We start from the raw sequence: 14,133 nt of genomic DNA, 5'->3' as shown, positions 1-14,133 counted from the left end.
TGTGTTTTTCTTCATCTGCAAGATGAACGTGCAATTTTTTGCAAGATGAAGATGCGATTTTCTTCATCTGCAAGATGAAGGTGCAATTTTTTTGCAAGATGAAGGTGCGATTTTCTTGCAAGATGAAAATGCAATTTTCTTCATCTGCAAGAACAAGAGTCCACAGCTGCTCTTAGGCTTCAGCGTAAGAGGAGCAGGACGGGCTGCGTTTAAGCCAGCTGCAGGCGGCTGCTTTCCATAGGGACCTGCACTTCCAAGATAGGACGCTGCTTAAGCTCCTCCGGGCACCTGCACCCGGAGCACCCATTGCAATCTCTGCGAAAACCAAAGGTGGCAGAAAACGGTTGTATTTTCTGTGTGGGGAGGTGCCGTTTGCAATTTGCAAAGGAGGAATTTATTTATTGCAAAGTGAGGATTTTCAAAGCCTCTTGATGTTTTCTGTCCTCGCTGCTTGAGTTCTGCGACATCAGAAATGGTTTTCCCGGCAACTTCTGCAAGAAAAAAGTGCCAGATGCTTCCAATCTTTCTGGTCTCGCATAATGAGTGGAAGGGGAAAAAAAGCAGATAGGAAAATAATTAAAAATCAACATAGGGGAAAAGGGAACTCTGCAAGCTTCTCTGCATGATTGGTTTCTTATGTTCCTCCCTGGGTTTCTGCTATTATTGGAGGTAGCTCCAGGTGGATCTGCGCTTCTCCTGGCCTGTTCCTTGAGCRTTTTCTCCTTTCTAGGCTTATGCACCAGCCTCCGAGGAGCCGAGCTCTGCAATGGGACCGCRCTGCCACTCACCTTGGCTCTTTGGTTCTGGAACCAGACCTGGACCACGCGCACGGTCAGGCCCGTCTCAGCCGCCAGGGTCTCTCTCACCTGCCCACAGGACGAGGAGGGGACGGGGAAGAGAATTAGGGCTCGGCAGCACCCAAAGGGATTCGGGGTGCTGCTTGCGCCCGCTTGCTTCCCGCTACCTTTCTGCAAGGCTTGGAGGAGACCTCGAAGGAGGCCTTGAAGGCTCGCCGCTGCTGCGTGGTGAGGATGGTGCGCGGGCGCTTGGAGCGCTTGTGGTCCTTGCTCTCCTCGCCGCCCTTGCTGTGCGCGTGGCTCCCGTCCTCGTCCTCGCTTTTCACTGCACGGCGAGGCCAGGAGCGCCGTTAGGGCGGAATCATGGAATTACGGAATCGTGGAATCGCAGAAGAGTAGAATCGTGGAATCACGGGATCACGGAAACATGGAATCATGGAATCACGGGATCACGGAAACATGGAATCATGGAATCATGGAATCACGGAAACATGGAATCAGAGAATCACAGAATAAGAGAATCATGGAATCACGGAAACATGGAATCATGGAATCACAGAATAACAGAATCATGGAATCACAGAACCATGGAATCACAAAATCACAGAATCACAGAATAATAGAATCATGGAATCACAGAACCATGGAATCACAGAATCACGGAATCACAGAATAATAGAATCATGAAATCACAGAACCATGGAATCACAGAATAATAGAACCATGGAATCACTGAACCATGGAAACACAGAATCACGGACTCGCAGAACCACGGAATGCTCAGGGTTGGAAGGAACCTCTAGAGATCACCCCGTCCCACCCCCTGCRCACGCAGGGGCACCCAGAGCGCCTGGCACAGGCTGCGTCCAAGCAGATCTGGAAGATCTCCAGGGAAGACGTCTCCCCAGCCCCTCTTGGCAGCCTGGGCCAGGGCTGTGGCACCGTCAATGTCAAGGAATTTTTTCTCAAGTTCTTTGGAACTTTGGGGGCTTCAATTTGTGGCCGTAATGAYGTAATGTGACCTAGAGACACATCTCACGCAATGAGGTTGGAAGGGACCTCTGGAGATCATCTAGTTGAACCTTCCTGCTGCAGCAGGGACACCCAGAGCCTGGGGCACAGGGCGGCATCCAGATGGAAGACCTCCAGGGAAGGATCTCCAGTCGTTCTCTCCAGAGAGSATCTCCAGCCTCCCAAACCCGTGGTCCCTACGCCCCCACCCCACCTCATCGCCCACCCCGAGCACCCTTCCTCACCGGACTCGGTGGGCGCGGGGCTTATGGCGCTCAGCATCTCCTTCTCCTTCTCGTAGTCGCTGCGGCAGAGCAGCTGGCCCTCCTTGAGCACGAACTCGTCGCCGCGCTGCAGCCGCCGCTCGCACTCGCAGCAGCAGAAGCAGTGCACGTGGTAGACGTTCTCCAGCACGCGCATGATGAGCTCCGAGGGCGCGATGGCCTTCAGGCAGCTGCTGCACTTGGTCTGGAAGAGCCTGCGGGGCAGCGGCCGGACGGGGCACGTGAGGAGGAGCGCGGGGCTGAAGGCCAAGCTATAGCCCCCTCAGTCCTATACTGGAGACCTATAGCGCCCTCAGACCCGTATTGGAGACCTATAGCCCCCTCAGTTCTATACTGCAAACCTATAGCCCCCAGACCTATATTGCAGACCTATACCCCCTCAGACCTCTATTGGAGACCTATAGCCCCCTCAGTTCTATACTGCAAACCTATAGCCCCCAGACCTATATTGCAGCCCTATAGCCCCCTCAGTCCTATATGACAGACCTCTAGTCCCCTCAGTCGTATATTGCAGCCCTATAGCCCCCAGACCTATATTGCAACCCTATAGCCCCCTCAGTCCTATATGAAAGACCTATAGCCCCCTCAGTCGTATATTGCAGCCCTATAGCCCCCTCAGACCTATATTGCATCCCTATAGACCCCCCAGACCTATATTGCAGCCCTATAGCCCCCTCAGTCCTATATGACAGACCTATAGCCCCCTCAGTCTTATATTGCAGCCCTATAGCTCCCTCAAACCTATATTGGAGACCTGTAGCCCCTTCAGTCCTGTATTGCAGCCCTATAGCCCCCAGACCTATATTGCAACCCTATAGCCCCCTCAGTCCTATATGACAGACCTATAGCCCCCTCAGTCGTATATTGCAGCCCTATAGCCCCCTCAGACCTATATTGCATCCCTATAGACCCCCCAGACCTATATTGCAGCCCTATAGCCCCCTCAGTCCTATATGACAGACCTCTAGCCCCCTCAGTCGTATATTGCAGCCCTATAGCCCCCAGACCTATCCTGCAGCCCTATAGCCCCCTCAGTCTTATATTGCAGCCCTATAGCTCCCTCAAACCTATATTGGAGACCTATAGCCCCCTCAGACCTGTATTGCAGCCCTATAGCCCCCAGTCCTATATTGCAGCCCTCTAGCCCCCTGCCCCACACACAGAGCTCTACGGGGCCGTTCTGGGCTCGCGTCCCAGCCTCGTGTTGCTTGGTCTCAGACCTATATTGCAGCCCTATAGCCCCCAGCCCTATATTGCAACCCTATAGCCCCCCCAGACCTGTATTGCAGCCCTATAGCCCCCAGCCCTATATTGCAGCCCTATAGCCCCCTGCCCCACGCACAGAGCTCTACGGGGGCCGTTCCGGGCTCGCGTCCCAGCCTCGTGTCGCTCAGTCTCAGACCTATATTGCAACCCTATAGCCCCCAGCCCTATATTGCAACCCTCTAGCCCCCCCAGCCCTATATTGCAGCCCTATAGCCCCCTGCCCCACGCACGGAGCTCCACGGGGCCGTTCCGGGCTCGTGTCCCGGCTGCCCGGTCCCAGGGTCAGGGCTTTCCTGGGGCCCATCCGGACCGGTCCCTGGGGCGGGAATGGCCCTTGCCCGGGCGGGGGGCTGCTCTTGGTGCCCCCCACCACGGCCATGGAGAGAAATAACCCCCCAGCGCCCGGAGCAGATGGTTCTGATGAAGTAATTTGGGCTCCAAACAAACGTGAGCGGCGCTGGCTGCCGCCTGACAGCTTCTATTTAGCCACTTGACAAGAGAAAGTAATAAAACGGGGATTAATTAGGCTGTTGTTTAAACACCCCGGATCCTCCCCACCAGCAGGGAACTCATAAACTGGGATTGAGAACAAGCCTGGGTTAATCCTCCCGGCAAACTCGGCGGAGCAGCATGAAGGGGCTTACGGGGTGGGCTCAGCCCTTCCAAATACCAGCGTGGATTTAGGCCGGGCACTGGTTCCAGCTGCGGTGCCTGGGACATTCCAGCTTGGAACGGGCTGGGATTTGGCTCCCCTTTGTGTGCGTGGGTGTTTGCGTGCGTGCTCCTCTCTCCTCGTCTTTGTCTTGCTGTGATTCACCCTTGAAAAATCATAATTGAGTGCTGGGTGAGAAAGCTGGGGGTAAAACCAGCCTTTTAGGCTGTCTCGCTAGCTCGAGGAGCGACTGGGAGCCTGTTCTASGCCCAGCCCTAGGCCAAATCTAGGCTGGGTCCTAACTTAGCGTTTTCCTAACACCAACATCCTTCTGTTAGGGCAAAAATACAGGGGGAAAAAATGGGCATTCCATGATCATGGCTATCTGGGATCAGCTGGGAATATGGGACTTATTACTCAGCATTAATGTCCCAAAGCCGACCCCATCCCTTTGGGAAGGCTTCCTCAAAGCCGAGCCCATCCCTTTGGGAAGGCTTCCCTAAAGCCAATCCTATCCCTTTGGAAAGGCTTCCCTAAAGCCAATCCTATCCCTTTGGGAAGGCTTCCCTAAAGCCGACCCCATCCCTTTGAGAAGGCTTCCCAAAAGCCGACTTCTGGCTTATTTCTCACTTAGGACTTGCATTTTCCTGCCTGGACCTCGCCATGCCTTTACCTGGTTTTTAGAACTACTTTTTATTAGTTCTGCCAACTGTGGGAAGTCAAASTATTCTTCCATCAGACTTTCTGCCCTTCGTCCTCCAAACAATCCTTTTAAAAGYGAAGAATTCCCTGTTGCCTGGGAATATTTCTGCCCCCCAAAGACAGAAATACTTGCTGCTGTGTATATTAATGTATAGCTGAACCTATGACACGAATATCATTCCACTTGGGGACAAGCCGCCCCCCAATTCCCACCCGCTCCATTGCCATTGTTAGGAGCCGGTATTTAGCAAGCCTGGCTTAAGGATGGCGGCGTGCACCCGATTCCCTCCCGTAGGGTTTCTTTGCAGCGGCGCAGCTGGAATTCACCCGCGCTTTGGGCATCGCAACCGTGCAGCCTCCGCCGCCCCGCAAACAAATCCGCGCCGCTTGGCGCTAATTGAAGAAAACATCCAGCAAGCAGCTCATAAACACGGTGTCAGCTCGCATTACACAAAATTAAAATTCTCGGCCCCTCCAACGCCGGGAATTCCTAAAGAGGCTGGTTTTAATATTGCCCGAATCCGTTTAAGTCGAGGTAATATTGTTTGGGTTGCCATAGGAACGCGGCGCGTCTCCGTCGCCGCTCACGGGCAGGCTGTTGGGAAGGAACGACATGGAGACACAAGCCTAAAACCGGTTTTATTCCCAGGTTGGCGGCGGCGAGCACTAGGAACATCCATCCCGTGCACGGAGAAGGGAACGGCACGGGCAGCAGACGGAGAACGCCAAAAAAACGGTTGCAAACTGCACATAAACCTGATTTGCTTTGGATGGGAGGACCCATCTCCAGCTTCACCTCCACGGTTTGATGTCCCTGCATTTCCCCTAGAGTTCCACAGTTGACCCAATTTTTGACTAAATCCCCACACTCCCACATCTTCACCTAACCCCTAAACCATTTTATTTATTTGCTCCAGCTTCACTTCCACGGTTTTATATCCTTCCATTTCCCCTAGAGTTCACAGTTGACCCAACTTTTTGACTAAACCCCCACATCTTCACCCCCCAAACCATTTTATTTGTGTATTTGCTCCAGCTTTACTTCCACGGTTTTATATCCCTCCATTTCTCCTAGGGTTCCACAACTTTTTGACTAAATCCCCACACTCCCACATCTTCACCTTCCACCCCAACCATTTCATTTGTGTATTTGCCTCTTGCAGACTTCCTTATAGGAGCTGTGATAAGGCCACTATTATTATAGCAAGCAGAGGGAGGTCTTGTAATGCACACACAGATTTATCTCCCACCTCTTTTGCACCAGTTTGCTGCAAATTAACGACTTTTCCAAAGGGCAGAACTCTGTTTTCCTGCTGGGCAAGGGCTCCGCTTGGTGGAACAAGTGGCAGGAGAAGGCAGGCAGATGGGCTGGTAAGGGGAGCATCGTTGGGAATTGCAACGACGGTTTGCAATTGCAAACTTGGTTTGCTCTGGAGCAAACCGAGCTGGGCACGGAGAGCGGCCTGGGACCACGGGCACCGTTGTTATGAGCCGCTTTCTTGCACCGTTGGGCCCTGCAGCACAGGGCAGAGCAGCAGCTTGGCAATGCCCAAGAGAGYGCAAGGGCATCTGCACCACACGTCAGCTCCGAGCCCGCACGTGGCACCCGGGGAAGGATGAAGACATTCTGTAAAAAACAGGGCTTCTTTCCATTATCCCATTCCCTTCCTCTAGCTACAGCTTCAACCAAGTCTCCTTAGTCTTTTTTTTTTTCTTTAACCATTGGCAATTTTCTCCTATAACAACAGTCCCCAGTGAAACTGTTGGGAAGAGCCCRGAAGAATTCATCTTTCCCTTAGAAATCCAGTAAAGCGCCTAATTATGGAGTGATGAGAGGAGGAATCACAACCAAGGGCTCAGCAGCGTCCACCTCTGCTTTTTGCACCAGGGTGCTGAAGAGCAAGGACTCGCTCTAAGGTCCCTCTGGTTCCTAAGGGTATTTTGTGGGGTTCAACCAGCTTCAAATCATGACAAACCGCCCCAGTTCCTATTTCTCTGCCGGTCTTTGCAGAGCATCCTCGCGGATGGTTTTGCCGGAGCGACCGCAGCCCGGCCGGAGGCTCTGCGCTCCAGATGCTCCAGTTGAGCAGCGCCAGTTTGGGAGCTGCCCTGACCCACACCGGCAGCGCAGACCCTCACCCAAGCCTGGGAAGGGGATTCTGCAGGGCATGCAATTGCACCCATGGGATTAAAAGGTGTTAATGAAGCGCCGAGGAAGCCGGGAGGCCCGCGCTTCACGGAACTGGCTTATTTAGTTAGGGTTTAGTCAAAATGAAGCAGTCCGGGCTTAAGGAGGGGCTGTTTGCTTAACATTGAGCTGCAGGATCCATTGGAGCCGCCTGAAATATTGAAGTCGCAAAGCCTCTTTCTGCATTTCAGACCAGGGATGGGGATGGGGATGCATGAGGGAGAGCGGCACGGCGCAATGTCCTCTCCCACTCCCCACCAGCATCGCCAGGTGCCCCCATGCAGTGACACCCCCTGGCACCAGGCGGGGAATTTYCTTCTGCTTAATGTGGGAGCCCTTGCAGAGCAGTTGGGTCAGGCCAAAGGGGGTGATTTTGGGGGGTTCTTCCCACCGGCACGTGCTTTGCCTCTCATTGGAGATGCCCGAGCTCAGAGCTTGCAAAGCCCTCGTGTCCACTGCCGTGAGCAGATCCCTGGAAAAACCTCCTTGCTGGAAAAACCTCCTTGCTGGGAAAACCGTGCTGGAAAAACCTCCTCAGAGCTAAAAGCAAAGCGGAGCTGAACTCTGCGCGTGCAGAGATCTCTCCCTGCAAGTCGAGAAGCACATCAGAAATAGAAAGTTTTGGCCAATCCACTTAAATGTTCCACAAAAACGCACAAGGGCGCCGTAAGAACCAGGAGAGACCCCGYTGCACGAGTCCTCTCGAACACTCATCGTCCCGTTGGGTTTGTGCTGTGAGAGCAACGAGCGCCTGCAGCCGCCGCTAGAAATAATTCCGGATAAAAACGAGGGCAATGGCACCTTGCTGCGGAACAAATGAGCTTTGGGGGGGTCTCAAATATATAATATAATGTGTATAATGTGTATAATGTGTATAATGTGTATAATGTGTAAAATGTGTATAATGTGTAATATTGGGATTAAATGGGACCGTCCCAAAAATGCCCCTTGGAAGGGTGGTCTTGTTGGCTGAGCTTTCGGGGGGTCCTTAGGGTGTAATATTGGGATTAAATGGGACCATCCCAAAATTGCCCCTTGGAAGGGTGGTCTTGTCGGCCTGAGCACCCGCCTAGATGGGAAGAGGCGCTGCCAGCTCTGCTCCCTAGGCTGGGCTCAGTTAACACTAGAGGTGAATGGGGATGCTGGAGCAAACGCTGCCCAAAGCCCGGACCCCGAGCGGCACAAAATCCCACCAAAACAGCAGCGGAGAGGTTCCCAAAGCCGCCGAGCTTCATCAATATTAAAGCGACACGAGCGGAGCGCCGCTGCAAGGTTTAATACGGCCCTCGAGGGGTTAAACCCCCCCGCCGCGAGGATATTGCTGCCAGCGAGGTGGCACCGAGCCATCACCATCTAATCTGATGAACTCTTTTATTAAATTTCACAGGCCTGTCTTCTTTATTAAAATCTCCCAGCATCCATAGGGCGCCTGTCATATCACTGCTGAATGCTAACAAAAAAAAAAAAAAAAAAAAAAAAAAAAAAAAAAAAAAAAAAAAAAAAAAAAAACGTGTTTTTTTATTTATTTTCACTGCCAGGGATTGTGTTGCAGGGAGCATCTCTGTCAGGTGGAGGAGAGGCGGGAGGGAAGGTGCTGCCATCTCCAGAACAGCGGGAAAAGTGGCATTCCCGACTTGGCAAGCGGGGATTCGGGCATACAGCTCTCCCTCCTACAGCCCCCACCAGCCTCCTGCAGGGAAAATTGGGCCAAAAAATCCAAAAATGGGTATTGCCTGCAAGGGATGCACCTGCCCTTTGATAATTCCCTCTTCCTCTTTGGTATGCACTTTTAGCACCACATTTAGCACCCCATTTAGCACCCCGTTTAGCGCCCCATTTAGCACCGCGTTTAACACCCCATTTAGCACCCCATTTAGCACCCCGTTTAGCACCCCGTTTAGCACCCAGCCTGCCCGGTGGCATTGCAAGGAAAGGGAGTTCAGCCCGTCCTGATCTTGCACCTACTTTGCAGCCACTTGCAGCTCTGCAAGCAGAATCCCAAAGGTTTCTGCTCCGCGCTGGCCGGGAACCGCAGCAAAGCGGGATGTGGGGCTGCCTGGAATTAGTCTCTAACTTTGCTTTTATTCTTCAGAGCATATTCTAAATGTTTTTATTTACCTTTTTCCAATAGGAAATCGTGGGAGCTCTGCCCTGAGATGCCCAGCGATGGGCATACACACTCCTGGGCACACAGAGGGACCGCGGGCACGCAGAGCGTTTATTCCTCTTTATATTTATTATATTCTTCATTAGCCCCCGAAGTTACCTGCGTCATTTGGGTGTTTTACAGGACCCTGCACTGGGGGGGTTTTAAAAAGCCCCTCTGCAAGCGGCGGGGAGGGAACACCCCAAAATATTGGAATTGCAGCCCTTTTGATGGGATTGCAGCCCTTTTGATGGGATTGCAGCTCTTTTAGTGGGATCGCAGCCCTTTTATGGGATCCCAGCCCTATTGATGGACCCCAGCCCTTTTAATGGGACTCCAGCCCTATTAATAGGACCCTAGCCCTTTTAATGGATCTGCAGCCCTTTTTATGGGACCCCAGCGCTTTTGATGGGACCCCAGCCCTTTTAATGGGATTGCAGCCCTTTTCATCGGATCCCAGCCCTTTTTATGGGACCCCAGCCTTTTTAATGGGACCCCAGCCCTTTTAATGGGTCCGCAGCCCTTTTAATGGGATCACAGCCCTTTTAATGGGATTGCAGCCCTTTTAATAGGATCCAGCCCTTTTAATAGGACTCCAGCCCTTTTTACGGGTCCGCAGCCCTTTAGATGGGACCCCAGCCCTTTTAATGGGATTGCAGCCCTTTTCATCGGATCACAGCCCTTTTTATGAGACCCCAGCCCTTTTTATGGGACCCCAGCCCTTTTAATGGGTCCGCAGCCCTTTTAATGGGTCCGCAGCCCTTTTAATGGGATCGCAGCCCTTTTAATAGGATCCAGCCCTTTTAATAGGACTCCAGCCCTTTTGATGGAATTGCAGCCCTTTTAATGGGATTGCAGCCCTTTTCATCGGATCACAGCCCTTTTAGTGGGATCGCAGCCCTTTTGATGGGATCGCAGCCCTTTTGATGGGATCGCAGCCCTTTTGATGGGATCGCAGCCCTTTTAATGGGTCCGCAGCCCTTTAGATGGGACCCCAGCCCTTTTGATGGGACCCCAGCCCTTTTGATGGGATTGCAGCCCTTTTCATCGGATCACAGCCCTTTTTATGGGACCCCAGCCCTTTTCATCGGATCACAGCCCTTTTAGTGGGATCGCAGCCCTTTTGACGGGACCCCAGCCCTTTTAACGGGAACTCCAAGCAGGAGCGAGGGTCCCACATCCAGACCGCCCTTCCCCTGCCCCTAAGAGGGACCCTCCGCCGGGCCCCTCCGGCCGCCGCTCCGGCTGCTCCGGCTCTCGCTCCCATCGATCCCGTTATCGCAGCCCCATTAGTATTCCGGGCGCCCTCGCCAGTAGCCAGGGGTGACGTTCCCAGCCCGCCAGCATCCCAGCTCAATATCCTGCTTCTCCCTTTCTCATTTCCTGCCCGCGGCTCCGAACGCGGCCGCGGCACGGCGGGAGCGGGAGGCGGCGGCCGCGGGGGGGGCCCGGACACTTTTTTTTCTTTTATTACAGATTTAATAATGACAAAAGAACATCATTAAACATTCATTAGAATTATTTAATTAAATTTTCCTTTGGAGGGGGGGAGGGGAAAAGAAAAAAGGAGATTAGATATGATGTAAAAAGCAATATTGATTGAGGAAAGAACAAGCTTGGGAGATGCGGTTTAAATTAAAGCCCGCGTGCTCCCCCTCTTCTCTCCGTGTTAACCGGGGCGGGCGCTGGCACGGGGGACGATGCAGCTCCATGCAGTGGTGCAAAGAAGGACTTTAAATCACGGCAAAATTTTGCAAGGAGCAAAGCACTTAGGCAAAGCTGTTGTGCTCAAAGAGGTGGCCGGGGCGGTATTTCAGCAGAAAATTAAGGCTGTGTAAGGACAGGGTGGAGCAAAGGTACGTATTCACTAATGCCTGCATTCGAYAGGAAAATATTTTGATGCCAAAGTGATCAAAAAGATGCAAAAGAGAGAGCTCACGCCAAATGATGCAGTCGGGTTTTGAATCCCGTCCTGCGGATGCGCCGACCTGGAGGGTAGAGTTAAACCCAGCTTGGGTGTGACACCCGAAAGGGCTTTTTGAACCCGTGGAAGCCCTTAAGCTGTCACCTAATAGGAGCCCACCTGTTTAACTCACAAACCCGACTTATTTACAGCGAGGGAGATCTCCATGCACAGAGCAGCCTGGTTTAGGGGGCAGGGGGTAGAAAGGAGGGAAAGGGAATATCGAAGCTCTGAGAAAAGAGAGAATAAAGGCAGGTCCGAGGCCCAGGAGCGGTTAGAGTGCATTAGCCCATCTAAAAAGTGAATTATTGGTTAAATTTGTGGATGTTCTGGTTAGAGCACACTTCCTTCTAGTCCCACCTTTCCCCTGCACCAGCAAAACCCGGGAATTTMTCAGCATAAGGTGGAATGACCCTGATATTGCCAGGACTGCACCAGCAAGAGCCCGCTACGAGAACAAGAGGCATGAGCAGCCGAAGCTGCCACCAAGCTCGTTAGGATAAACCTTAATTAACCACATTGAGGCTTAATTGCGTTAAAGGGGGAGTGCAAGCTGGGAGCGGTTTATGGATCCGGCATGTAATTGAATGAGCGTTCGGAGGGCCGAGGCTGGGCTCTGCAGCACGGGCTGCGCCCAGGAGGAGAATCCACCGTCTGCAGAAGGAGAAGGGGCAGAAAGGGCCGCGCGAAGGAGAGCGGGAGGCTGGGGAGATGCAGCGGGGGGGCCCTGCTTTGCAACGGGGCACCCTGCACCTTGCACACTGCACCCTGCACCTTGCACACCGCACCTTGCACCCCACACCTTGCACGTTGCACCCTGCACCTTACACGTTGCACCCTGTACCTTGCAGCCTGCACCTTGCATGTTGCATGTTGCACATTGCATGTTGCACCATGCACGTTGCTCCTTGCACCCTGTGCATTGCACCCTGCACGTTGCACCTTGCACGTTACACCTTCCACCCTGCACCTTGCATGTTGCTCCTTGCACCCTGCACGTTGCACCTTGCACGTTACACCTTCCACCCTGCACCTTGCATGTTGCTCCTTGCACCCTGCGCATTGCACCCTGCACGTTGCACCCTGCATGTTGCACCTTGCACATTACACCTTCCACCCTACACCTTGCACCGTGCACCCTGCACCTTGCACGTTGCACCCTGCACCTTACACGTTGCACCCCGCACCTTGCACCCTGTAGCTTGCACGTTGCACCCTGCACGTTGCACCCTGCACCTTGCACCTTTCACCCTGCACCTTGCTCTTTGCACCTTTCACCCTGCACCTTGCAGCCTGCACCTTGCATGTTGCATGTTGCACATTGCATGTTGCTCCTTGCACCCTGTGCRTTGCACCCTGCACATTGCACCTTGCACATTACACCTTGCACCGTGCACCCTGCACCTTGCACRTTGCAACCCGCTGGGCTCCGCTGCAGCTCCGGGAGCTGCGCATCACGCRGAACGTCCTTTGTGCATCCACGGATGCGTCCTGGGGGGATCTGCTCTGTCCATGCCCTCCCGGCCGCGTTGTTTGCACCACTGCAGCCTCCGGCCTCGCTCCTGCCGCCGCAGCCTCCGGCCTCGCTCGGGAGCGGCGGCGCCTTCGCGGCTGCCCTCTGCTGGTCCCCGCGGCGGTGCCGGCGCCGGGAGGGACGCGGGTGGCACCGGGAGGGACGCGGGCGGCACCGGACCGGCCCCGGTGGGTCCGTCCTCCGAGCCGAGCGGCCCTGCTGCTCCAGAGGCCTTCCCGCCACCAAAACCCACAGGAGCAGCCTGAGACTTGGCTTTAGGAGCCCTTAGGCCTGGCTTTAGGAGCCGTGAAGCTCAGCTTTAGGAACCTGGCAGCCTGGCTTTAGGAGCCATTAGGTCCGGTTTAGCAGCAGTGGGAGGCCCGGCTTTAGGAGCCCTTAGGTCCGGCTTTAGGAGCAGTCTGAGGCCCGGCTTTAGGAGCAGCCTGAAGCTTGGCTTTAGGAGCAGCCTGAGGCACAGCTTTAGGAGCCCTGAGGCGCGGCTTTAGCAGCAGCTGGAGGCCCGGCTTTAGGAGCAGCCTGAGATCCCTCTTTAGAAGCCCAGAGGCCTGGCTTTAGGAGCCTGGAGGCCCAGCTTTAGGGGCGCAAAGCGGAGCCCTCCTGCTGGAACCACCATCCAGGTGCCACGAGGAGGGTCCCGCAAGAGGAGCCGGGTCCCCCCGCTCCCTAAACCAGCCGGGAAGGGCCCAAACGTCCCCCCAAAACCCCACGGAGCCAAAGCGCGGGGGGCCGGAGAGGGGACAGCGCCTGGAATTGTCATTTATATCCTGATTTCTACGTCCTTCTGCCCTCATGTTTGCATTTTCCCCATTAGGTAAAAAAAAACCAAGCAAAAATCAAAAAAAAAAATGGAAGAAAATTCTGGTTTTAAGCGGGAGGGGCTGGCCACGGCCACAGGGCTGCGGGAAATGGGGTTTTTTAAGCAAACTGTGCCCACTGACTGCACGCAAGTGGGTGACACAAGAGGGCTCGGAGCCCCCGAGAAACGGAGGGCGATAAATAGGTAGATAAATAGATAAATAGATAAATAGAGACTCGGAAGAGGGAGAGATCAATCAAAGGGAATTGCATTTAATTAGACTAGAAAAATAGCGTGCCGTGCAGAAGAAAGAGGGGGGAAAAAGCGAGTTCCTCCTCCTGCCCTACGTGTTGGGAAAGGGGTGCGAGAGCGCCGGGAACAGGTTGGGGGAATGGGGTGCTTGGGGTGCAGCGCTCGTGCACCGAGTCCTGCCTGTTGTGGCCTCTGTTCACCGGGGCCTCAGGGATTTGGGTCTGCTTTGCACGGGGCTGCAAAGCGGAGGCACCGACGTGCGAGCACCCATGGGTGCAGCTGCAAGCACGCGCCCAAAGCAAGGGAAAAAYATGGAAAATGGCTCCGAGGGGCTGGGAATGTGCTTGGGGAGCCACCCTTGGTGCTACGGAGGCCAAGGGAAGGTGTGGGGGTTTGGGGGGCCCCTTGGCACCCCTTCCATCACCATCCCGGCCGGCATGGCCTCCATTCATCTCTGCCTCGCAGCCTCCGTTCATCCCGGCCTCGCGGCCTCCATTCATCCCCGCCTTGTGGCCTCCTCTCATCGCTGCGTCGCGGCCTCC

The 14,133-nt window shown here is 54.1% G+C and overlaps 1 protein-coding gene across 1 annotated transcript in view; it reads right to left on the bottom strand.

The window, feature by feature from the left end:
- Window positions 1–14,133, bottom strand: part of LOC112954895 (LIM homeobox transcription factor 1-alpha-like) — a 23,318-nt gene that overhangs the window by 2,059 nt on the left and 7,126 nt on the right. The window contains exons 2-4 of the mRNA XM_026048156.1: window positions 2,054–2,286; window positions 965–1,122; window positions 789–866 (exon numbers count right to left, since the gene is read on the bottom strand). Of these exons, the coding sequence (XP_025903941.1) occupies window positions 789–866; window positions 965–1,122; window positions 2,054–2,286 (469 nt within the window). The remainder of the gene's footprint in view (window positions 1–788; window positions 867–964; window positions 1,123–2,053; window positions 2,287–14,133) is intronic.

This window comes from Nothoprocta perdicaria, unplaced genomic scaffold, assembly GCF_003342845.1.
Source record: "Nothoprocta perdicaria isolate Ctin4 unplaced genomic scaffold, notPer1 scaffold_513, whole genome shotgun sequence".
NCBI classification, from domain to species: Eukaryota; Metazoa; Chordata; class Aves; order Tinamiformes; family Tinamidae; genus Nothoprocta; species Nothoprocta perdicaria.
This window is presented reverse-complemented; position numbering and strand designations above follow the sequence as displayed.